The sequence below is a fragment of the Macaca nemestrina genome, chromosome X (assembly GCF_043159975.1).
Source record: "Macaca nemestrina isolate mMacNem1 chromosome X, mMacNem.hap1, whole genome shotgun sequence".
NCBI lineage: Eukaryota > Metazoa > Chordata > Mammalia > Primates > Cercopithecidae > Macaca > Macaca nemestrina.
In genome coordinates, this window is record NC_092145.1 from 147,898,988 (window position 1) to 147,924,210 (window position 25,223).

The following is a 25,223-nucleotide window of genomic DNA, read 5'->3' on the forward strand; positions in this document are numbered from 1 at the left end:
GTAGTTTGGGGTTCTTTACAGAAACCAACAATCAGAGGTCAGTGCCAAACAAGATCTGGCAAATCTTGATCAATTCCAAGAAAAAAGCAGAGGGTCTGGGAAAGCTGGTAGAGAAGACTTCAATAGTGTAAGTGCCAGGAGCTTCAGACATGGTGGAGCAAATGCTAGAAAAACCACCCACAAAAAGGGCCAGGAATAGAAATATTGCTGTCAGTATATTCACAGAGTTGTGCAATCATCACTCTAATCAAGTTTAGAACATTTACATGACTTCAATAAGAAACCCCAAACTCCTGAATAGCCATGCCCATCTTCTCCCAATCCCTCAACCCTCTACTACCTCAGGCAACTACTTACCTATTCTCTGTCTCTATGCATTTGCCTATTCTGAACATTTCATATCAGTGGAATCGTACAACATATGGTCTTTTTTGTCTGGCTTCTTTCACTTAGCATGACATTTTCAAGGTTCATCCATGTTGCATCATAGTATCAGTGATTCATTACATTTTATGGCTGAATAATATTCCATTGTATGGATAGATCACATTTTATTTATCCATTGATTAGTTGATGGATCCTGGCCATTTCTGAACCCACCTTAAGACTTAGCACATATTAGTTGTTCAAAAAGTCTTTGTCCACTAAGTATACATTTTGGATCAAAGAAGATAGTTGAGGTAACCCAGGCCTGATGGTTTTATATTCTTACCTAAATCAGTAATAGGAGAGGCTAGAACCTTGAGAAAGGTAAAAGAGATTTGCAACGTTTGCGACCTATTCTTTCTCAACAGAAGGGGTCTGAGGATCTAATTTTAACCAAATCACAGGTTCAGTTGTTCACCCCTTGCAGAGTCCAATTAACAAGGGTGAGATGTGGTATAAAGAAAGTGACTTTTTAAACAAAATTTTATTTTTAGTTTTTGTGGGCACATAGTAGGTTTATATATTTAGGGGATACACGCGATGTTTTCATACATGCAAGGGGTAATCACATCATGGAGAATGGGATATCCATCCCCTCAAACATTTATCCTTTGAGTTACAAACAGTTCAATTACACTATTTTAGTTATTTTTTAAAAGTACAATTACTATTGACTATAGTCACTCTGTTGTGCTATCAAATAGTAGATCTAATTCATTCTTTCTATTTTTTTGTATCCATTAACCATCCCCACCTCCCCTAGCTTCCACTTCCCCTCCCAGCCTCTGGTAACCATCCTTCTACTCTCTATGTCCATGAGTTGAATTGTTTTGATTTTTAGATCCAGCAAATAAATGAGAACATTTGATACTTGTCTTTCTGTGCCTGCCTTATTTCACTTAACATAATGACCTCCAGTTCCATCTATGTTGTTGCAAATGACAGGATATCATTCTTTTTATGGCTGACTAGTACTCCATTTTGTATGTGTACCACATTTTCTCTATCCATTCATCTGTTGATGGACACTTAGGTTGCTCCAAATCTCAGCTATTGTAAACAGTGCTGCAACAAACATGGAAGTGCAGATATCTCTTCAATATAATTACTTCCTTTCTTTTGGATATATACCCAGCAGTGGGATTGCTAGGTCACATGGTAATTTGATTTTTAGTTTTTTGAGGAACCTCCAAACTGTTCTCCATCATGGTTTACTAATTTACATTCCCACCAACAATGTATGGAGATTCTCAATAAAATGACTTTTATTCCAAAAGTTAGCTTAGGGGGAAGTATAGGCTCTTGACTTTAAGGGTACTACTTTGCTTTTGGGGCAGAAAGCAGGGGCTTTTAAAGGGGGAGTTGGCATGAATGGCATGCAGGGAAGGGAGTGAGCAGGTGAGGTCTATGCAACTTGCTTTTGTGTCTTATGTACCAGGTGGTTGAGCTGGTGCCATCTCGGGCAGAACTAAGTTGTAAAGTGACCATTGTCTCAAGATATCCTCCAGGTGGGAGAGAGTTTTGTTGTGGGCATGCTTTAGGTTGTAAATTGACTCCTCTCTTTTGAGGCAGTCCCCTAGTGGGAGAGATTTCTGGCTCTGGAGCTTTTAAGTAAGCACATAGATAAGCTTGCCCTGTAGGGAGTGTATGGTGAAGGGAAGATAAAGGTTATAATTGCATTTTTAAAGAGCTAACTAGGGAGTGGGGAAAAGGGGAAAAGGAGGAAAGAGAAAAGAAGAAAATAATAATTTAAAAAAATAACTCATTCTCTTTCTCTTAGAAAAATAGGGATACTCAGCTATATAATGATAACTAAAGTGTTGATGACTTAATTATCAGCTCCATTAGCACATAGAAATGAAGAATGTATGGATGGTTTCAAGAACTGTGGCAATCCCAGGAGGAGCATGGAGGCTTGGGGGACCTCTGGAAAGTCCTTCGCATACACAGAGGCTGACTGCTATGACAGAGCTGCCACTTTCCAAAGCCCACTCTTCCTTCCCTTCTTTCACTCCATGAAAACATGTTACCCTGAGGCCTGGTCTTGAGAAAAATGCAGAGGAGAAGACCTGTCACCAATGATCCAAGGACTCCCCACAAGTACATTTTGACACAGTGCCAACTGGTGCACATAATAGGTGCTCATTCAATTTTTATTGCTTGAACAGTGCAGAATATCTGAGTATGAATGACCTGCATCAAAAGAATGGAGATATCCTCTGAGTGAGCATCTCCACTTGGCAGGAAAAGGTCCAGGGAGTGTGGAGGAGAATCTATCGGGGTCTGACTCCCAGGTAGCTGATAAAACTCAATCCTCACAGATTCCTCCTCCAAAGAAAGACTCTATCTTTCCTCTAACTAAGGTGCCCTTTGCTGAGGACAGTGGGAAGCATGTGGTTCAACTGGTAGTCCTACAATTGAGGTAGATTTTAATGCAAGGATTATAGGTGTGAGATACCACACCATTCTGATCTTGCTTTTAGATATTTGTCCCTATACCTCAACAACCACAAGCATAAACATCTTTGTATAAACTCATCATGGTCACAAAACAGGATGCAATGTGACAAAATTAAATTGTCCTTGGCAAATTTGCACTGTTTTCCATTTTGTCCATATTAAATAACACTATGACACATTATTTTGGTCAGTTTATTAGAAGCATGTATTAAAAGGTAACTCATGCTGTAAGATTTAACTAAAAAGGTAAGATGGTACCTTGGAGGTTTCTCTTCTTTTCATTCTGAAGGGACTTCCTTTTCTTTCTTTTCTTTTCTTTTTTTTGAGACGGAGTCTCGCTCTGTCGCCCAGGCTGGAGTGTAGTGGTGCAATCTCAGCTCGCTGCAAGCTCTGCCTCCCGGTTCACCCCATTCTCCTGCCTCAGCCTCCCGAGTAGCTGGGACTACAGGCACCCACCACCATGCCCGGCTAAGTTTTTGTATTTTTGGTAGAGATGGGGTTTCACCGTGTTAGCCAGAATTGTCTCGATCTCCTGACCTCATGATCCACCCGCCTCAGCCTCCCAAAGTGCTGGGATTACAGGCGCGAGCCACCACACCCAGCCAAGGGACTTCCTTTTCTTATGCTCGGATAATTCTAGTTATTCTTGGGTAAATTTCATTAGATATCTCAAGATTCATACTGGATAGAGGATGCTATGGACTGATGCAGAGGAACCAAGGGATCAGTAGAAGTGGAAAGGGTTGCCAAAGTTGTTTCATTTGGGGGAATTGCACAAAGGCTACCAACAGCCAGGCATTCTGACTTTATGTCTTCTGAGTAGGGAATCAAGATAGAATTTATGTCTTCTGAGTAGGGAATCAAGATAGAATTTCTCTATTAATAAGTATCTTAATGTAAAAGCTTCATGAAAACTTCTTCCCCTTTGATTTCTACCAAATAGTTTTTTAAAAAGAGTTCTCAAAAAATTCAGTGTATATGGCAATTTCTTTTAATATTAAAGACCAATTTCTCTATCATATATTTATTATACACTCCTCTTATAAAATGAAACATTTTTATTCATTCATTTTAAGATTTACAGCAATGGCAATTAACAATATAGACCAAAAGCTTCGAATTTAGCTGCATACTTTTAAAAAATGGTTAAGAAGTAAAAGATGCTTTAAAAGCTATCCATCTCAGTTCTTAAATGGCATCTAAACCTTAGAAGTCAAATGTTATAGCAAATATTTTTAAAAGCAACTGTAAATAAAACCGAATGCAACCGCAGCATAATATAACCATGTAGCCATAGATATACGATAAATCTAAACAGCAGCTTAATATTAGGACCATTAGTCACAGTGGCAAAAGTTCTTAGATATTGAAAAGAAGGTGTATTAGGTCAACTGCTAAGATGGTTCACAGTGATCCCTGCCTCCTGATATTCACAATCTATGATCAAGATAGCAGGCCATCCCAGGACAGCAGTCAAGGGAAAATAGTTGATGACCAACTGAGGCAATCAGAGCTCACCGTCTTGGTCTTCAGTTGTTTTCCCTGGACTGAGGTGGTCACTCCCATGGAGCTGGCAGGACCTGTGGTTTACTTCTAACAAATAGAATATGGCCGAAGTGATGGGATATCGCTTTTTTGATTCAATTACAAGATTGTTACTTCATCTTGCTAGCAACCTCTCTTTTTTGCTAGCTCTGATGAAGTAAGCTGCCTTGTGGGAGAGGTTCACATGGCTCACATGAGTATAGCCTTTGGCCAATAGCCCAGGAGGAATTGAATCCAGAAAGCAACCACATGAGATGCCTATGTCTCTGGTGAACACCTACATCGCAACCTCTGAGACACCCTGAGCAGAGGACCCAGTTACACTGTGCCTGGACTCCTGACCCTCAAAAACTGTGGGCTAGCAAATGTGTTGTTTTAAACCACTAAGTTTTGGGGTAATTTGGTACATAGCCATATAGACAGAAATGTCATTCCTTTGCATCTTTATTATGGCGCAAAACCATGACTTAATGTCAGTATTGCTTAATGGAATCAACATACATATTGTTATACCGTGAATCATTTTCAGTTAAGACCACATTTCTCAGAGTTTGCCAAAACAAGCCTTCTGCCTTCGGATTGTCAGGCCACTGGAGGATGGAGCTCTTACAGATCCGCTGTCGTAGCCTCAAATACTGAGAATGCTGTAACACAGGCTCCAGCAGGATAAATATAATCACATCCATGTTCTCATCCATTAGCCTCTGCAAAGCCAAGTAAAAAGCTGTTTTAAAGTTCCAGCTTTTTGCATATTTTTTGGTTAAAACAAATACTGTTTTCTTGCTTTGGTTGATGCTCTGCATGAGGTTGTCGATGATGGCCAATCCCGGGTCCCAATCCCTCTCCTCTAGACAAAGGAGAACGTTTTTGTCTTGGCTCTCTTCAAGGTGGTAGCGCAGCTCATTTATCACCCAGTCAGTAACAGAGGCATCTTTGGTGTCATAAGAAATGTAAGCATCATAGAAAGTTTGGGATGTGGAAAGAGACCTGTAGCCTTTTACCTTAGCTAAACACACATTATATATAAACCAAACATCCCAGTAGAACAAATGGTGAGCCAGGGCAGTCAACATAACCATGGTGGTGATAAAGAAGGTGAAGAAAAATAATATCACTGCAGTGACATCTGAAACACAAGTTGTTAGCTCCAGACTCACAATACTCTTCCCTCTTTGATCCCCAGGACTGGCACAAATGACATCTACCAGTCTGGGAATTGTGACGTTCAGATGTTCATCCATCCATCTTCGGAAATCTCCAATGTCACAGGTGCATTCGAAGGGGTTTCCGTGTAGTTCCAAAACATGTAAATTGGTGGTGGTCTTAGTTTCAAGTGCGTATTTGTTGATCGTTTTTAGCAGGTTGGAACTTAAATCGAGGCACGTCAGACTACTGACTTCAGAAAAAAAGCCAGAGGGTAGGTGGGAAATCCTGTTATGACTCAGCAGCAGTGTCTGAAGGGAAGATGTAAAGTCAGATAGGCTATCAGTTAAAAAGAATAGTTTGTTTCCACGTAAGTCAAGCAACTGGAGATGAGGAAACTGCTGGAGTAATGTCCAGTTAAAAAAATTTAACATATTATCATTTATATGTAGTTCAGTGAGACTCGCTGGCAAATTAAGGAATGCTTCATTTGGGATATGCTTGAGCTTATTAAGGGATAAATCCAGCTTTGTCAGATTCGTGAGACCTTTGAAAATGGAGATATATCTGTTATCATCATCATTCCACAAAATGTCAAGGCGATTGCCACTGAAAACTAATTCTACCAGGGACTTGCTTTCCAGATTATACTTATCTGTTAAAGTATAAATGTTGTTGTGGCTCAAGTTTAAAACTTTTAGATTTGTAAAATTTTGAATAAATTCTAGATGATGTGTTACCCCTGCTATTCTGAAATAGTGTGAATTATAGCTGAGATCTAGAACTTCCAAGTCGGACAATTCAGTAAGAGCACTAGCATTATCGAAATCTAGTCTATTGTTTGTCAAATCCAAATATTTGACATGAGGAATGGCTGAAAATTCAGTTCCACTTAACACTTGAGCATTGCTATTTGCAGACAGATTTAAACAGGCAATGTCAGGAAGATTTTCAAATTGGTTTGGCCCAATGAAGAAAATATTGTTGAGGCTTAAATCTAAGGCTTTTCCATAAGCAGCACATTGTGGCTTTATTAAAGGACGGGTGAAATGATAAAAGTTCGAATGTGGGTCAAACTCAAAATCTGTTGAGCGACGTTTCAGGATATGACGTTGAAAAGAGGAACTATTTGCATAACTCTGCCTGGTATCTTTTACCAACGGTGATATTCTGTTTTCTGACAAGTAAATGATTTCCAGGTTGGGGAAATTTTGGAAAAGGTTGAAATCGATTTGCTTAATAAAATTAATACCCAAGTTGATAGTTGATAAGTTTGGAAGCTGCATCAGGGGCTGGAAATCGTCTTTTCTGAGTTCCTGGAACACATAACCTCTTAAATGCAATGCCCGTAGAGACAAAAGTTTAGAGAAGTTTTTGGAAATATTAATATGCTGTGGATAACTCCCCTTTATATAGTTAAAAGACAAGTCAAGTATTTCTAAGCGGGGCAGCATCGTTAAAAATTCCCCAGAGGCGATTTCTCCCACTAAATAGTTGAATTCAAGATCCAGCACCTTCAGATGAGGCATATTTTTAAACCAGGCAGCATTAATCTTCCTGAGGGAAGTGCTAGAGAGGTTTAGGTATTGAAGTTGGGTCAAGTTTTGAAAAGCAAAACGATCTATATTAATTGAAGCACCCCCATCACAAGGCACGCATGGAAATGGGGCATTGAAGCACCTCGGACAATTCCCGCTTAAATCTAGTAATGTTAAATTTATCAAACCCTTGAAATCTTCTTCACCAATGTATTTGATCTGGGTGTTGCTCAGAAAAAGTTTGCGTAGGGAACTTGGCAGTTTGGGTGGCACATGTGAAAGAGAATTGAAAGATAGTGATAGCAACTCCAAATTTGTCAGTGTTTCAAATACCCCATCTTCTATGTTAGTTTTCTCACAAACTTTGTTAAAATAGCAGTTCCAGGCCAAATAGAGATATTTCAAGTTTATAAGTCTTGAAATGCCCTCTTTAGTTATGTTGTATATATTGTTTTGAATTAGACTCAGTTCTGTCAAAGACTCTGGCAAACCAGAGGGTATTTGGGGTAACTGGTTGTCTTCAAGCAGTAACTCCCTTAGGTTTTTTAGGTTGAGGAATGCCCCGTCTGTGATATTCAAGCCATTTGATTGCATGCCAGGATTTCTGTTCTGGCGCTGTACATTGGGGTTGTGGTTTAGATTTATTTTAGTGAGATTTTGCAGCCCTTGAAATGATTCATTCGTTATGTGTGTGATGAAATTATCAGACAAGTCTAGTTCTGTCACATATTTGCCCACCGTTTGGGGAACTTCCCGTAGTCGACGATTGCTGCACTCTGCAATAACACAGTCATTTCGCTTTTTCTCTTCACAAGGATAGCTTCTAGAATAATTTTCTTCAGGGCATAACTCACAGGAAGCAGGTATTAGCAGGAAAAGGCAGGTCAGCATTGACGACTGAAGGAACATGTTTTCCTAAGGAAAATCAAAAGCAGAAGCACAGTATTAGAGTAACGGTATTTGCCAGGTGTTTTGTAAGTAAATTAGCAGTGCTACACCATACTTGTATGAGTTTTGATGTGTGCATTCACTTAACAATTAAATAAATTGCATCAGATTAGGTCGAGAATGATTTTACTTTTTACTATGTTCAGCTTCATGGTGCTAAAAGAAGTTGAAGATGGGCTGGGTGTGGTGGCTCACACCTGTAATCCCAACATTTTGGGAGGCCGAGGTGGAAAGATGATTTGAGCCCAGGAGTTTGAGACCAGACTGGGCAACATAGGGAGACCCTGTCTCTACAAAAATTTTAAAAATTAGCCGGGCATAGTGGTGCATGCCTGTAGTCCCAACTACTCAGGAGGCTGAAGTGGGAGGATGGCTTGAGCCCCTGAGGTTGAGGCTGCAGTGAGTCATGATTGTGCCACTGCACTCCATCCTGGATGACAGAGTGAGACCCTGTCTCAAAAACAACAAAAAAAGGAAGTTGAAGATGAAGCTCTCTGAGATTATGATGATGAGAAGACCTGGGAAGCTTCTGCAGAGGCCATTAATCAAGATACTCCACCACCATAATGTGTCTAAGCTGGACCACAGCTATGGTTTATAGTAAGTCTATAGCTTAGCAAGCTATATATTGATAGCATCAACCTACTGACATGACACTTGATGAAACTTTGGCCAGCCCCCATGGAGAGTTCAGATGCACTTCTAATACGGTATCATCCTAGATTTTCAAGGCAGTCATCTTTACCTTATTTATACAACTGTATCTCTCTTACTGGTATTTCCCACAATTATTCTATACTTCTATGGTGACATATATTATGTTTTCTTCTTGCATGACTGGAAAGTGGGCACCTTATGTTGATAATAATAACAAGCAAAATGTCAGGTATTGTGCTAAGTGCTTCATAAACATTTGATCACCCGCATTAATGCTCACGGGAACACAGTGCAGTAGGTCCTATTATCATTTATATTTTGCAGATGGAAAAACAAACAGACTTAAGTACCTTTCTGAAGGATGGTATGTTGTAGCACGGGGACTTGAGCCAATCTGATTCCAAAATCATAGTTTTAACAACTAAGCCATCATGCTACACAATCTCCTTTTGAAATCCTTGTGCCTGAACAGTGCCTCAAATGTAAACAGCCCTCAAAAAATTGTTTGTGGAATAACTACTACTCATATGTTCCTTATCACACAAACATTAGCATTAATAGCTATTTGCTTGCTAATTTGGAAACTTCTCTAGGGAAGACACATGGTGCTTTATATTTTTATGCACCCTCAGTAACACAGGAGAGTGCCTCACTTTCTGTTACTGTTTCTTAATAAACAGAGGGCTGAATATGTCACTTTTGGTAACCATACAATGCAATAAACAGATTAATGTGATTGGTTTGATTAAGGGTAGTAATTAACAGAACTCTCAAAAATCTTATTTCACTGAACACAGAAACCAGCCTAGATTTTTTGCTAAAGCCCAACTCATGTCTTTATTACGGGTTAAACCAGATAAGTGCCTTTTTTTTTTTTTTTTTTTTTTTTTTTGCGACGGAGTCTCGCTCTGTCACCCAGGCTGGAGTACAGTGGCACGATCTCGGCTCACTGCAACCTCTGTCCCTCCACGTTTAAGCAATTCTCTGCCTCAGCCTCCGGAGTAGCTGGAATTACAGGTGCATGCCACCACACCTGGCTAATTTTTTGTTTTTTGTTTTTTTTTTAGTAGAGATGGGGTTTCACCATCTTGGCCAGGCTGGTCTTGAACTCCTGACCTCGTGATCCACCCACCTCAGCTTCCCAAAGTACTGGGATTACAGGCTTGAGCCACTGCACCCAGCCATAAGTGCCTTTTTAAAAATACTCCTAAAATTTAGGGCCGGTGAGCTAACACCTTTATATGTCACACCTTCATTATGTTATAAAAGATTTTTATGTGGACACTGATTATTCTGAGGGTCAATAATTATTTCCCTTTGTAACAGCCAAGGAAAAGCCAGCTCCTTTTGAGATGGAAATTAAAGTGGAGCAGAACTCCCAGACATGTTCAGTTGCTAGTAGTTATTTTCAAATGCAACACTATTGTGTTGTTGCTGCTTAATGTTTAACTTGCTCTAAAACAAGGCTCTACTATACCTGGTGTGGTAGGCAGAATTTTAAGATGGCCCCCATGAATTTTGTCCTGGGTGTTACTGCTGTGATGACATTATATTATATGGCACATGGGAATTTATCTGGATGGGCTTAATCTAATCATACGAGCGTTTGAAGATGGAACGTTTTTTCTGGTTAGCGGCAGAAGGAAAAGTCAGAGGGGTAAGACGCATGAGAAGAATTGGATGCAGTATTTCTGGCTTGAGGATGCAGGAGCCCCACAACAAGGAATGCTGGCAGCCTGCGGAAGCTGAGAGTGGCTCTCTGCAGGCAGCTAGCAAGGAAATGAGGTTTTCGGGGTGGTGGTGGGGTGGTGAGTCGAACAACAACTGCAAGGAACTGAAATCACCTGACAATCTGGATGAACCTGGAAACAATTTTTTACTCAGAGCCTCCAGATGAGAGCCCAGCTTGGCTTTGTGAGGCTTGGAGTGGAGAACTCAGGCAAACCTGCCCAGATTCTAACTCACAGAAATTTAGGCCAATGAATGGGTATTCTTTGAAGCCTCTACATTTGGGAGCGATTTGTTCTGCAATAATAGAAAACTAATATATCTAGATGCTATGGATTCTAAGATGATTTATGGCTTGAAAACATGGAGCTCCTGCAGAGGCAGCCATGGGTCTCCAGGCTTCACATCTGTACTGGAAGACACAGGCACACCAAAAGGAGGGGCAACGGGGCTCAGACATGCGAGGCACTTTGTGGGAGACACCGCATGCAATGCTGTATTTGCTCAGGCACCTGAGCAGATCTCAGCCTGTGTGATTTCCAAGTCCCAACATTGCTAGATTTCAAAGTCACTTCCGGACTCATCCCTGCCTTGATTAGCTAGTGGGTGACCTGGGGAGTCTATTTGATTACACTCACAATATATGAATTGGCTCCTAGTCTCATGGGTACAACAGATATGACTTAAACACATTACAAGGTTTCCACTGTGATAAAAAAGAAGTGCATGACACTGTAAGAGCCTAACAAGAGGGGACTTTGGCCTAGTCATGGCAACTGGGGAAGATTTCCATAAAGAAGTGAAACCTAGGCCGAGGTGGGCCGATCACCTGAGGTCGGGAGTTCGAGACCAGCCTGGCCAACATGGAGAAACACTGTCTCTACTAAAAATACAAAATTAGCTGGGCGTGGTGGCGCATGCCTGTAATCCCAGCTACTCAGGAGGCTGAGGCAGGAGAATCGCTTGAACCCAGGAGGCAGAGGTTGTGGTGAGCCAAGATCGCACCATTGCACTCCAGCCTGGGCAACAAGAGTGAAACTCCGTCTCAAAAAAAAAAAAAAAAGAAAAAGAAAAAGAAAAAAGGAAAAAAAAGAAGTGAAACCTGAACTGCAATCCTAAGGTTGAGTAGGCATGTGTAAGGCACAACGAAGGTGTCAATGGAATTTTTCAGGAAAAGGGAGCAGCATGTGCAAAGGCCCTGTGTCTATTCCCGTGAGTTTCCCAGGCTGTACCTCCAGAGAAGCCCTGGGACAGGAATCCAGAGAGACGTGGTGTGGGTCTGAGACAAGGCACATCAGCTTTCATGTTTGCCATGGTACGACTGCTTGCCACAGTAGGGCCCAGAGGACTGGAATGGCACAGAGGAAGTGGCTAATGGAGATGTCGTTGAGATTCTCAGTATCTCCATGTCACCAAGTTCAGTGGACATTTTTCAGTCCTCATCTTACTGAGAACATAAGTTTAAGAGACTGAGAGAAAGCCAGGGACTTGTGTAAAAACCAGGGTGGGCCAGGCACAGTGGCTCACGCCTGTAATCCCAGCAGTTTGGAAAGCTGAGGCGGGTGGATCACTGGAGCTCAGGAGTTAAAGACCAGACTGGGTCATGTGGCAAGGTCCCATCTCTACAAAAAATACAAAAACAAATAGTGGGGCATGGTGGTGCATGCTTGTGGTCCCAGCTACTTGGGAGGCTGAGGCTGGAGGATCGCCTGAGCCTGGGAGGTGGAGGCTGCAGTGAGCCATGATCGTGCACTGCACTCTAGCATGGGGGACAGAGACCACCCATCTCCAAAAAAGGAAAAAAAAGACCAGAGTGGGTTTTAAAAATATTAATTAAATTGACAACTAAAAAGTGTATGCATTTATGATGTACAACATGATGTTTTGAAATATGTATACATGTGGAATGGCTCAGTCAAGCTAATTCACATATGCATTATCTCATATATTTATCATTTTTTGGTGGTGAAAACACTTAAAATGGACTCTCTTAGTGATTTTCAAGTGTATAATATGTTGTTATTAACTATAGTCACCATATTGCACAATAGAGCTCTTCAATAGAACTTTTTCCTCCTGCCTAACTGAAATTTTGTGTCCTATGACCAACATCTCTCCAATTCCCCTATCCCCAAGAATGGATTTTGATCTTCATCTGAGAAGTGATGCGAGCCTTTGAAGGTTTTTAAGCAGGATGGCACCATGCTTATATTGATTCTGTAGTGGTCACTGGCAAGAGGGCACAGAACTTCAGTCATGAGATGATGGGAGTTTGAACTAGGGTAGTGGCAATAGAGATAGAAAAAAATGCATTCAAGAGATATTTAGGAGGTACATTTGAGAGACATAGCAATGGATGAATTAAGGGAGGTAGAGGTTGTGAGGGAGAGGGTGACTTCAGAGTGACTTCTAGGTTCCTGGTCTGTGCACCTGGATGGATGAGTGTCATTCACTGAGAAGGAAGATTGTTTGGGGGAGGGCTACTATTAATTAAGTTTAACAGGTTGCTTTTGAGTTGAGTTTGTAATATTCAAGTAGAGATGTCCAGTAGGCAGCTGAGCATGTGGGTCTGAAGCTCAGAGGAGAGTTCTGACAGAGGAATGAATTTGGAAGTCATGACAATTGAAGCCATGGGTGTGAATGAGATCACTCAGGGCAGTGTAAGGCATAAAGGATCTTCCACACTTCAGCTTTAGGAACAATTTTCTCATCTTTTTCCTAGTAATTTTTTATGATTTCATTTTCTTATCCCACTGGAATTGTTTAGGTATGAAATGTGAGGTGTAGACCCACATTATTTTTTTCTAAATGGAGACCCATTTACCCTAACGTTATTAATTGGATGATCTTTTGCTCACTGATTTGATAAGCTTCCTGTATCACATACTAACTCTTCTGCTATTTGGATCTATTTCTAGGCTTTCTGCTCTGTTTCATCAATGTGTTAGTATTTAATACATACTTGGTATAAATATGTAATAGGTATATGCATTAATGAAAAGACAAATAACCCAATAGAAAAATTGAAAAAATATATTAACAGACAGTTCACATAAAAAGGAAACATAAGTTGCTCTTAAAGCATACGAAAAGACACTCAACCTCACTCAAAAATTACACCGTCATACCATTTTTCACTTATTCTGTTATGCAGTTGAGGATATGGGGAAACAAATACTCTTAAATTTTGCTGGTAGGAGTCTAAATTAACACTACTTCTAAGATGTAGGGTAATGTGTAATATCTATCACAATTGGAAACATATACTTGGAGTCAGCAATTTCAATTCTAAAAGTAGATCCTAAAGACACACCCTCATATATGCAAATGTTTATATACAACGATGTTCACTGCAAGGGCTGTTAGCAATAGCAAAAGACTGGAAATAATCTAAATGCCTATGAGTAGTAGTCTGGGTAAATAAATGATGTTATGTTCACACAATGGAATACCATGTGGCAATTAAATGGATAAGGCAGTTCTATATTCATTCATTCATTAAATATTTATTAGGCAGGTATTTTATTTCAAGAACTGTATTTGAGTTGCAGATAAAACAATGAACAAACCAGATTAAAATACTTGCCCATTTTGAAAGATAGAGTATTAGACAGTGGAAAGTACCGTGGAGAAAAATATAACTGGGAAGGGAAATGGTTACGTAGAATGTTTCTCAACGGGGACTTGTCTGATGCTTTTGTCATGATGATACTGAGCCGATGGGTCTAGGGGAGGAAGATCACGGAAGTCCAGGGCCATTCTAGCCATATCATATGAAGGGTGCATGCTATCAACATGACTTTCACTGTTTATGTGTACCTTGATCATCTGACTGAGGTAGTGTTTGTCAGGTCCTTATTACAATTTTTAACTACAGATTAACACAAATTATTTTTTTAAAAAGGTCCAAGGAGAATACGTCAGGGCAAGGCCAGATTCCAGACCATTCCCTTTACGTGCTAAACAAAACATTGTTGTTAGGTAACTCATGTTTAGGTGGACACTTGGGCGGGTCCAGAGGGCAGGATCCATCTTGTGTGGCCTCACTAGCCTGGAGGTAAGGCCTCAACATCCTGTTTCAAATCCAACTCTATTTCATACGGGGCAGAGAGCAATTGAGGGGAAAATCCTCTAGAGGCTGCTAGAGACCAAAAACTGGAGTCTTTTGAGCTCTGCTCTGTTCTTTCTGGATGAAAATAGCCTCCGGGAGTCTAAAGCAGCTTAAAAGCAAATTATGGGCCATGGAAATGGCCAGAAGATTCCAAAAGACATTTTTTAGTTAAGAGCTTGAAGTTTCTAATGCTGTCCTCCCAAAAAAGTACTAAAGTAAGAAACATGAGTTGACAAATTCCAAATAATCTGATTTTGAAAAGTACATCAATGGGAAGGGCAAGAAATGGTGAACAGGTTGCTTGCAGAGAAGTTGGGGAGAACTTCATTGCTCCACCTATATTCTGTGTGGGACTGCACAGAGTTTGAATGGAATACTAATGCTCACCTTACAGGGTGCTCTGCTCAAGTCCATAGGAGTGCTGTGTAACCATACCTGGCATGGGGGAACCCCAGGTCCTAGCAGCCACTGATCTCAGAAGACAGAGCAGAGACCAAAGGCCCAGCAAGAGCTGTACCTTCTGAGCCAAGTTCTTCCTTTCAGCCACACCCATGGCTGTGACTACCAAAAGTTGTGGCTCCAGAAAGATATCAAAGGGCATCTGGTCCCAGATGAAGTGAGAAAGGTACTAAGGAGAAGTCACCCTCATTACAGCAGAACCAATCAATAGAAACAATCCAGCTTGGTAGAAGAGAAATATGCAAATAGAATAGAGAAACAGCAACTCTACAATAACTTAGAGAAATGGCAACTCTGCAAATAAAATAGAGGAAAAAAAAATACCACTATACAAATAGAGAGAAAGAGAGAGACAGAAAGAAAGAAAGAGCGAGAGAGCACAACCAACTTCTGTTGGTTGAACCTAACAGTTGGGTGCTCCCATGAAAGCAATAGTAAAATAATAGAATCCTATAAGATCAAAGAAAGTGTAGGAGAAGACAACAGTTGACAAGAATTGTCTACAAAGTTTAGGAAAATGGAAAGCAGGTGGATGAACAGTAGATGGGGCAGAGAAAAGCAGAGAAGGCTGAAGCCTACAGCCCTGTGCCTTCTGTGCTGAAAGAGAAGTCCACCCTTGATGTCAACAGCTGATGGTATAATGAGGCTCAGGCCAGGCCCCAGGGACCAGTTAAGATAAGGAAGAGGGTGCTTACTAGAAATAAGATAAGTATTAGATTGGGAGCTGATAAAGTGAAGAACCTGGATTGAGCAGAAGTGGAAGAATAGAGAATCAAAAAAGGGGAGTGTTTAGGTTGAATTGTGCCTGTAATAGATAATTTGAAGTTCTAACCCCTGGTACCTGTGAATACAACCTTATTTGAACTTTGCCGATGTCATCAAGGTAAAATGGAATCCTACTGAATTAAGGTGGGCCCTGATCCAATAACTGGTCTCTTTATAAGAAAAGGGGAATTTGGAAATAGACACACGGGAAAGAAGGCCACCCGCATGAGGAGAGAGGTGAAGGCTAGAGAGATGCAGCAGCAAGCCAGAGAACATCATGGGTTGCTGGCTACCACCAGAAGTTGGGAGAGGGGCATGAAACAGATTTTCCCTCTAACCCCTTAAGAAGGAACCAACTCTGCCAACAACACATTGGTTTCTGACTTGTGGTTTCCAGAACTGTGAGAGAATATATTTCTGCTGTTTTGATCCACCAAGTTTGTGGTACTTTGTTTCAGCAGTCCTGGGAAACGAATCAAGTAAGAGCAGAGAACAGGTAAATGACAGTCGTTCTGTGAAACCCTCTGCTGAGACAAGTTCATGCTGCCAGAAAAAAGCCCTTTGCCTGGCATGCCCTTGAGCTTGCTGCAATGAACACCCTGATGATGAGGATGACTGGGTCTTTGTGGTCCAGATCTTTCACTGGGGTTGTCTTGGAGCACCCAGAGAAAAGCAAAACCCACTTCTTTAAAGAAAACATATGAATCATGAAAAAGAAAAAAAGAAAAAAAAGTCTGCCCAACTTCTCCTCTCCCTGCCAAATACAGCTATTGCTACTGAGGAAGCAATTTCACAACAGTTTTTCTGCTTTCTGTACATCATCTGTTCTTTGGTTAGGTCCAAGGAAACAGACAGCACAACAACAACTCTCTCAGTCCTCACCCAAATCTTTCTTCTGAAATTGGATGCTGATGGCCACCAAACACATTTTTAAAAGACCAGCGCAGTTTGAAGAACAGCTCAGAAAGTCTGCCTTCACGGAAAACTCATTCCCTGGGAATTGCAATGAGCAGACAGGCCACACCCAGAATTTGCCTGAAGGGGAGGGCTGCAGCCAGGGCGGAGACCAGATGTATGGGCACAAAGGTAGGGACGCTGCCATGTGAGGCTAGAATAAATCCCACGTAGTGTGCAGTGCAGGTGGTCTGGGAGGGGCCTAAAGCTGCCTTCCTGGAATTAACAGCTTTTTACCTTTTTAGACTCCTTTCCCAGGCTGCAGGAGCTATTTTGCAAAGATGACTCCTTCATTCTCCCTTTCAAAGGCTTCCTTCAAGGTCTCCTGGGATGGGTCCTGCTGATGTTCTCTAACACTGAAGTGTCAAGAGAACCTATTGATTATAACGTGTAATTAATCTCCTCAACTGAATTACTTAGCTGCTTCAGCACAGTGTTTGGATTCAACCAGAGTTGAATTTTTGCCAGATTGGAAATAATTCTAATTTTTAATGGATTCTGATTCATTTGCAGTTAACAATGTTGACCACTGATACATGATGAAAGGAAATTAAGAAATGGTTATGCAGGTAGGATTTGTCACTTTAGATGAAATTTACAATTAATAATAGATACTTTATTTTACCCATGCCAAATTCAATGGATTCACTAACAACTTTGGAAGACAAAAGAAAACATGACCACATTAAGTACACTTATCAGTAATGAGATGGGTCCTGACTTAACATACACAAAAATATGAAAAATCGTGTTATTGGATGCTGGGAAATAGCATAGGGAACATTTGTTTAATCCTCAAAAATAAATAAATAAATAAATGAAGTCCATGAGGCCCCTGCTTTACAGACATGGGACCTGAGGCTCAGAGAGATGAATGTCTTCAAGGTCACTCAGATGGTAGGTGGTAGAGTTGAAAGTGACCCTAGATTTACCTGAGTAGTTAATGAATTAGGAGGGCTGAAGCCAAGGGGCTAGTTGGCCTTGATCTGGTTTCAATGATCAGCAGAGACCTGACAGCCCTATGTGGAACCTCCAAGACTCAAATGCTAGTGGCAGATTTTCCATGTTCCCTTTCTGCACTGAGCAGGCTACCACAGAGAACTTCCAGATTCTCTGTCATTCCTTAGAACCACAGGAAATCTACTGATTTTAGACATACACACCAACTAGCAGCTCTTTGTAACTGTCTGCAAAATCAACACAGCCTGTATCTGCTAATGCCAATCCAGAACCACAGGTTATGCATTTAAATTACTATGTCTTATAGCAGGGTGTCCAATCTTTCGGCTTCTCTGGGCCACACTGGAAGAAGAAGAATTGTCTTGGGCCACACATAAAACACACTAACACTAACAATAGCTGATGGGCTAAAAAACAATCGCATAATATTTTAAGAAAGTTTATGAATTTGTCTTGGGCTGCATTCAAAGCTGTCCTTGGCCATATGCAGCCTGTGGGCTGAGGGTTGGGCAGGCTTGTCCTATGGTCTTGAATAGTCATAAATTGGGGCTACTAATTTAAAAATAACAAATCCTTCAACTCCATTTAATAACCCAGTTGAACTCAGAGATGTTCCATTGGAATGACGTTCCCCTCAATGGATCCTGGAGGTGACACTAAGATGCACTTACAAATGATGTCCAACATTAATGTTCAACAATGTCCATGGTTAGTTTCAAAGACTAAGCTTGGGAAATGACATCCTTCCCTGTGAAACACGCCCTAATATTCTGTAAGTCTGGGGTCTTCCATAAGACTGCTCTCTCTTTCATAAACTCTGAGGTTCTTAGGTTATTATAATGAAAAGATGAGAAGCAGTGACTGAAAGAGGAGAATGAACTCCATCAACTGCCTTCACCCTTATCTAAAGTCTCAGTTTCTCAGAGAAAGCATACTTAGAACTTCTATTTTGCTTTCTAAAATCAAACCAAGGTGGCTAGTAAATACATTTCAGCTTTTACTGGAGCATTTCTAGCCACCTAAAAAAAGGGACTGTGCTTTTTAAGAAAGACCAAACAACTGTTGATGCTCTAAGGCACTGATTCTTAACTTTGGCTGCACAGTAGAGATACTTAGGAATTCTAAAAGCTACAAATGCCAAGCCCCATATCCAGAGATTTTGGTTTCATTGATCTGGGGTTCAGTCTGGGCAGCAGGAGTTTTGAAAGCTCCCCCTCTGATTTGAGTCCATTGCCAAGGCTAACAACCTCTGCCTTTAGGCAGGTCAGCCAGGTCCTTGACCTCCATTGGCCAACAGTGGGAGCAAAGTGGCCATTTTTGCAAGTTTAATTTGATTTTATTATTACTCTATTTACCAGGTTTGTGTTTTTGTTTTTTTGGTTTTGTTGTTGTTTTGAAACAGAGTCTCACTCTGTTGCCCAGGCTGGAGTGCAGTGGCACAATCTTTGCTCACTGCAACCTCCACCTCCTGGGTTCAAGCAATTCTCCTGCCTCAGCCTCCTGAGTCCCTGAGACTACAGGTGCGCACCACCACACATGGCTAATTTTTGTATTTTTTAGTAGAGACAAGGTTTTGCCATGTTGACCGGGCTGGTCTCTACCTAAGTGATCCGCCCACCTCGGTCTCCCAAAGTGCTGGGATTATAGCAGTGAGCCACCGGGCCCTGACTATTTACCACTTTCTTATAATACAATTATACTGGCTATCGCAGTAGCTTACAAATATCAAGTAGAAATTGGATAATTTCAACTGCAATCCCATATGTGTCATTGGCCCAGTTGACCCAATTGCATATGGGCCACCTACAGTCATTTTGTAAAGCATCATAAAATTTTAGTGCAGAATTAATTTACCTTCAAGATCCATAATGAACATTAGGTGGGTATAAAAATTAACTTCAGGCTGGGCACGGTGGCTCATGCCTGTAATCCCAACACTTTGGGAGGCCGAGGCAGGCGGATCACCTGAGGTCAAGAGTTCGAGACCATCCTGGCCTACATGGCGAAACCCGGTCTCTACTAAAAATACAAAAATTAGCTGGACTTGGTGACACACACCTGTAATCCCAGCTACTTGGGAGACTGAGGCATGAGAATCACCTGAACCTGGGAGGTGGAGATTGCAGTGAGCGGAGATCGCGCCACTGCACTCCAGTCTGGGTGACAGAGCGAGACTCCATCTCAGAACAAAACAAAACAAAACATTAACGTCAAAAGACTTAAGTGTACATTAAATTGTCAAAATTAACTCCAAGGACTTTGGGGGAAAATATATGGTAATTTTGGATGAGACTCTTGAAATCAGACTTTTCAATTACTCTTAAACCTCATTGAATTTTCTAGAAAACGTATCATTTAAAAACAAGTATAAAGTTTGTTTTTAGTCTGACAGTTCTTGACAATAACAAAAACGGACCACCTGCTATATCTAGACAGTGTAAAATAATAACTACAGAAATTGTAGCATGTTATTAAGTTGGTGCAAAAGTAATCACGGTTTTTTGCACCAACCTAATTCTTTAAAACTCTGACCAAGAAAAGTAGCAATTAATGTTGAATTGTAAGCCTTCAACAGTAGATTAAGCTCAGGCTTCACTAGGCTTTAGCAATTGACCTATGTATGTGAAGGAAGAGAGTCTGTCCTTTCCTACAGAAATAGCAAAGGAAAAATATTTCCCTCACCTTCTCCTCCAACCTGTTGTTCTGGAAGAGGATATTGTCTCTGGTGGGGCGGGTAGGTAATATTTCCAGTTCAATTTCTAACTTGGAATTTTCTTATTTTCCTGTTCACATTAGTAAGATCATCACTGCATTTGATTTTCAAAATTTACTCTCTAGTTCTTTTATACTAACATATGCACAAATTAAAGATCACAGCAAAAGCCGCTTTACCTGCATTTACAGTTGTTTTGATCTTTAATTTTTATCCTTATTTGCCCATTTATTACTTTCTTGGCTCACACTATTTGCCACCAACCCAGACTTCTGGGTCAGAAATCCCATGTTCTATTGGAAAGCTTTGCTAAAGAAATAGAAGTGGCTTACCGTGTTTCTGTTGTTCTAATTTTTCATTCCGTAACTTGCAGCAGTGCAGGATGGTACCCTCTATGCAGGAGGTGGCCGAGAAGAGAAAATGGCTAACTTCCTGATGTGGGTCTATTTACCATCAGCAGAACCTAGCGCATGTGTTTTACAGAAGTTTACATGAAAAGAAGGGAACTTGTGATTGCTTAGCTGTTGCCAAATCATTAATTGACTGTGCTTTAAAACTTTGAAGCTGAAGTTGCAGGAAAAAGTTGTTTATAAAATGATGTAAATACAACCCAAATCAGACACATACAGTGTATTTTTTTAGTTTTTGTGTATTTGTGTGTACAGGGGAGAAAAAGGGAACATTATTCCATTCACTAAGAAAACTTCAGTGTATTCTTTTTTTAAAAAAGTTACCATAAATTTGTACTGAACTTAGGATTTCTCAAGCTCATCTTCCTTGTATAATTCACAGATGTAGGCGAATAACGTGAACACTGCTTCATCTTTGTTCCACATGTTTCTGAGATAGCACCAGTAGGTGTGGGTCTCCCTCCCACCAGGCTGTGGCCGCAAAGCGAGCATCTTTCTCCTGGGTGCCCCGTGCCTCCCCCAGCACCCGGCGTATAGTATAAGCTAAATGAGTGTTCATTGTATGAACGAGTGAGTCAATGGCTGAGCATTCATGAGGCTGGAAAATTTAATCTTCCCGATTTAGTCTGATAAATGGATTCAATTTTATGCTCGCAGAGCAAGGGCCTCAAAAGGTTTAACCTAGAGCAGAGGTCAGCAAACTGCAGCCTTTGAACCAAATCCGGCCCAGAAGTGAAAATATTTTTAGATGAACATTGGCAATGGATTTGATGATAAAGAACACTAACTTTAAATTCCAACTAAGCAGAATGTTATCACCTCCAAAAATGATTCCATTCTTCTCATTATTAAACCTATGCTACAAAAAAACCTGCCTTCGATTATTATTATTACATTTTGAGTTTCATCAATTAAATAATTGTGGAAATTTTTATTTTACTCTATAAGTACCTACATAATATTCCAAATTTGCTTCTTGGCCTGTAAAGCCTAAGATATTTGTGATATGGCCCTTTACTGAAAAAGTTTGCTGACCCCTGGCCACAAGAATAAAGTTTAGAATGGGATGTGATATGTTTCATCTTGCCTTACACCCCAGGAGTGGGAGAAAACCAAATTGGCAGCAGAGTGGGCAGAGATGACATCCATATATAAATGGACTGTGGAACACCTTGTTATGAAGGAAGGCCTGTCAGCAGTCAAAGAATGGCTTGGGTGGGTATGCCTAGATGGAACTCTAAAGATCACACCCTAAGGGAATTCAAGACCTGGTGCACGGTTTGAGAAGTGATTCCTATGACATCAGAGTGTGCAGCCTGGGCCTTTGTGGGCAAACCAAAAACGTTTGTGATTGTGAACCCAAAGACCTCGGCTGGCCGCATCCCAGTCTTTTGGTTTCCCTCCAAACATTTGCTCGGAAATAAAGTAAAGAAAGTAAGTAAGAATGGACCGAGTGCAGTGGCTCACACCTGTAATTCCAGCACTTTGTGGAGGCCGAGGCAGGAGGATGACTTGTGCTCAGGGGTTTGAGACCAACCTGGGCAACATGGCAAAACCTTGTCTCTAAAAAAATACAAAAATTAGCCAAGCATGGTGGTGTGCACCTGTAGTCCCAGTTACTCAGGTGGCTGAGGGAGGAGGATCGCCTGAGCCTGGGAGGCAGAGATTGCAGTGGGCCATGATAGTGCCACTGCACTCTAGCCTGGGTGACAGAATGAGACTTTGTCTCAAAAAAAAAAAAAAAAAAAAAATTAAAAATGACTTCCAGCGGTTGACTGAGCAAGGATCCTCAGAACTGGAGAGTTTGTCAGCTTTCTAGAAAAGGGGGACTCACATACTCTGGCTTCTAGGCCACCAGTGTCAGCCAATTGTAGACCAGTCAATTGACCTTATAAAGCATGCATATATATATGTGTGTGTGTGTGTGTGTGTATATAAAATGTATATATGACATATTTTTTATGTACATATGCATGTTTATATGTATATATACACACATACAGTCTAGTATCTACGTCAAGCAAACTCATAAAAATGAGTAACTTACTTATACCAAATAAGCCTTCAGTTTTCTCCATACAGCCAGTACCTTAAAAGATGAAAATGAAAATGGAATTGACACCAGGGCAGGAAGGTTACTGAGAAGCAGAAGTTCCATCTGCTTGTAAAGTAGCCAGATGATTGGCTTCTGCCCAAGCCCAGAAACTGGTCCTTGGTGGCCAGGTCTGCTCTCCCCACCTTACACTGTGCGGCTGAAAGCTCCTGGGCATCTCCTAGACCAGTCTTTCCTTGCTCTTCCCCTTGCCATCCATGCTGACACAGATCTTGATTCCAAAATGGAGAAGACCTGTCATGAACCGCTTCTGCCAGGCAAGCCTGCCAGACAACGTGCACTTCCCAGACACACAAATCACCAGCAGATAAGCCTCTCTGAGCCTTAGTTTTCTCGTCTGTCAAATTGGGATAAGAATACTAGTATCTTTTTCAGATGCTGGCTTCGAGGATTAAATTGCTCATATTGTGGAACTCTTAGAAAAGTAGCTGGCACAAAGTCAGTGTTCAACTAGTAGAGCTAGAATTATTATTACTACGCTTGTTGTTACAGACTTCACACATTCCTGGACTGTTGGCAACAGCAGGCCTGAAGAACCACTCTTGGGGCCTTCCCCAGCCCTGGACACAGCCCTTTCCTCTCAAGTCAGTGATGACCAGACAATTCATAAGGCGGCAAATGGCTTTCCCACACTGGGGCCGCTTCGAAGTACCACATATGAAAATAACGTGCAACCCTGGAAAAAGCTCAAGGTCTGGGAAAACACCAAGTGCCTGGAATCAGTTGTTTGTTGTGAAATCGATGCTAAATATATAAAAAGCTAAAGTGAAAGGACTTATGTGGAAGAAACTTTTAAGTCAACGATTTGGATGAAGAAATGCACAAGAGGCTTCCTTTACACAAATCTCATGTGATCCTGGTTTTAAATGGGGGTGCAGAGTTCCTGAGAGGACAGCTACTGTGCGTCCGCGTTTGGGAGCCACACTGTGGCTTCCTTTGGCCCCTTTAAGCGGCTGCCATTCCCTGGCCAGGGAAGACACAGGTGAGATAGGCCACAGGTGCTTCCTGAAACTGTCTGCTCCTGCTTCCGCTTGACCTTAGCTTTGCAAATCCTGAGCGCTTTGTGGGCACCTCTGGGATGCAACTTGTTGGTGTCATGCCCACTTTGCCAGGTCCTGCTGGCGGATATGGGCTGCTTGTCTTCTTTGTCCTCAGGTCCCCATGTCCCTCCTGATGGTGTGTGGCCCAGATGGGATGGAGTCCTCTGCACCAGCACTTACTTAAGGCTCTACCCACCCACCACTCCCATTCTCTCTGCTTGTTACTATAATCCCCATTTTCAGAGGAGGAAACAGGCTCATGAAGGCTCAGTCATTTACCCAAATTCAGCAGCAAAGCTTGGATCTGAACGGAAAGCTCTGTCGTACTTGCCACTTCCTCTGCTGGATGACATTTTGGTGGCTCCGTGTTACATTCTCTACCAGGCTGTACACCTTTTGAGCCCATGGGCTGTTCTATCCATCCAGCCTGGTCTCACACATGGATGTTGGTGAAAATGGATGGGGATGGATGGATGGATGGATGTTGGGAAAATTAAAGGGAAACACAGAGGACGAATGGATAGAATTAAGGGAAGTTTCTTTTGTATATAAATTTTTTCTGATTATAATATTATTACATGGTCCTAAACATCCAAATAAAGGAACGTAGAACACATCAGATGAACGCTCTCCAAATTCCACTCCTCAGAGTTAACCATTATTAATGGTTTGGTATATGTTCTTCAAAATTTTTCCTACGTATATACTGATATATAATGGCATACAGAATTCTTTTTGAAAACTTAGTTCACACGATACATGCTATTCTGCATCTTTTTTTTCCAGCTAGCATTCTGGTTTGGATATGCAGATCTGTCTTGTTCTTTTTTTTTTAAATGGCTATGCTCTATAGATGGTTATGCATGTAGCATTTTAACGAATCCCCTATTGATTGGCATTTATGCTTGTCCTAATGTTTTGAAATAACAAACAATGCTGCAACAAACATCTTTGGAGGGAAGATAATTTTAAAAGGAGTGTGTTCAGGTGAGGAGGAAAAACCAGCAGGATGGAGAAGAGTGGTCACGTGTGCAACGGACAGAGTCAACCTCCTGGAGCCACTTTCCCAAGTAGGGAAAGTGAATGAACCAGGGACAGTAGTGAGTGGGCTTGCAATTTAGGAAGGGAAGGGTCACCTCTCCTTGGAATGAGAACGAATGCAGATAGGCTCTGTGAGGAAAGAATCTGGGTTTTGTGAGATGATGATGAGGTCGGTGACATAAAACATGTTTGATGTAGAGAGGACAGAATTT

At 41.2% G+C, this 25,223-nt stretch overlaps 1 protein-coding gene and 1 long non-coding RNA gene across 3 annotated transcripts; one reads left to right on the top strand and one right to left on the bottom strand.

Moving 5' to 3' along the window:
- Positions 1 to 3,510: 3,510 nt before the first annotated feature.
- Positions 3,511 to 20,849, bottom strand: LOC105478127 (toll like receptor 8). Of its 2 annotated transcripts, XM_071088307.1 has the most exons (3): positions 20,740 to 20,849; positions 7,851 to 8,027; positions 3,513 to 5,885 (listed from the first exon to the last, which is right to left on the bottom strand). In XM_071088307.1, exons 2-3 carry the CDS (start codon positions 8,019 to 8,021, stop codon positions 4,905 to 4,907), a joined length of 1,152 nt encoding a protein of 383 aa, XP_070944408.1. In that variant the 5' UTR covers positions 8,022 to 8,027; positions 20,740 to 20,849; the 3' UTR covers positions 3,513 to 4,904. The 2 variants fall into 2 exon arrangements, with proteins under 2 accessions (XP_011733441.2, XP_070944408.1); XM_011735139.2 differs by having other exon boundaries at positions 3,511 to 8,027.
- Positions 19,094 to 24,589, top strand: LOC139360585 (uncharacterized). Its single transcript, XR_011618069.1, has 3 exons — positions 19,094 to 19,214; positions 21,200 to 21,261; positions 23,423 to 24,589. It is a non-coding gene; the product is annotated as an uncharacterized lncRNA (long non-coding RNA).
- The last annotated feature ends 634 nt before the right edge of the window (positions 24,590 to 25,223 follow it).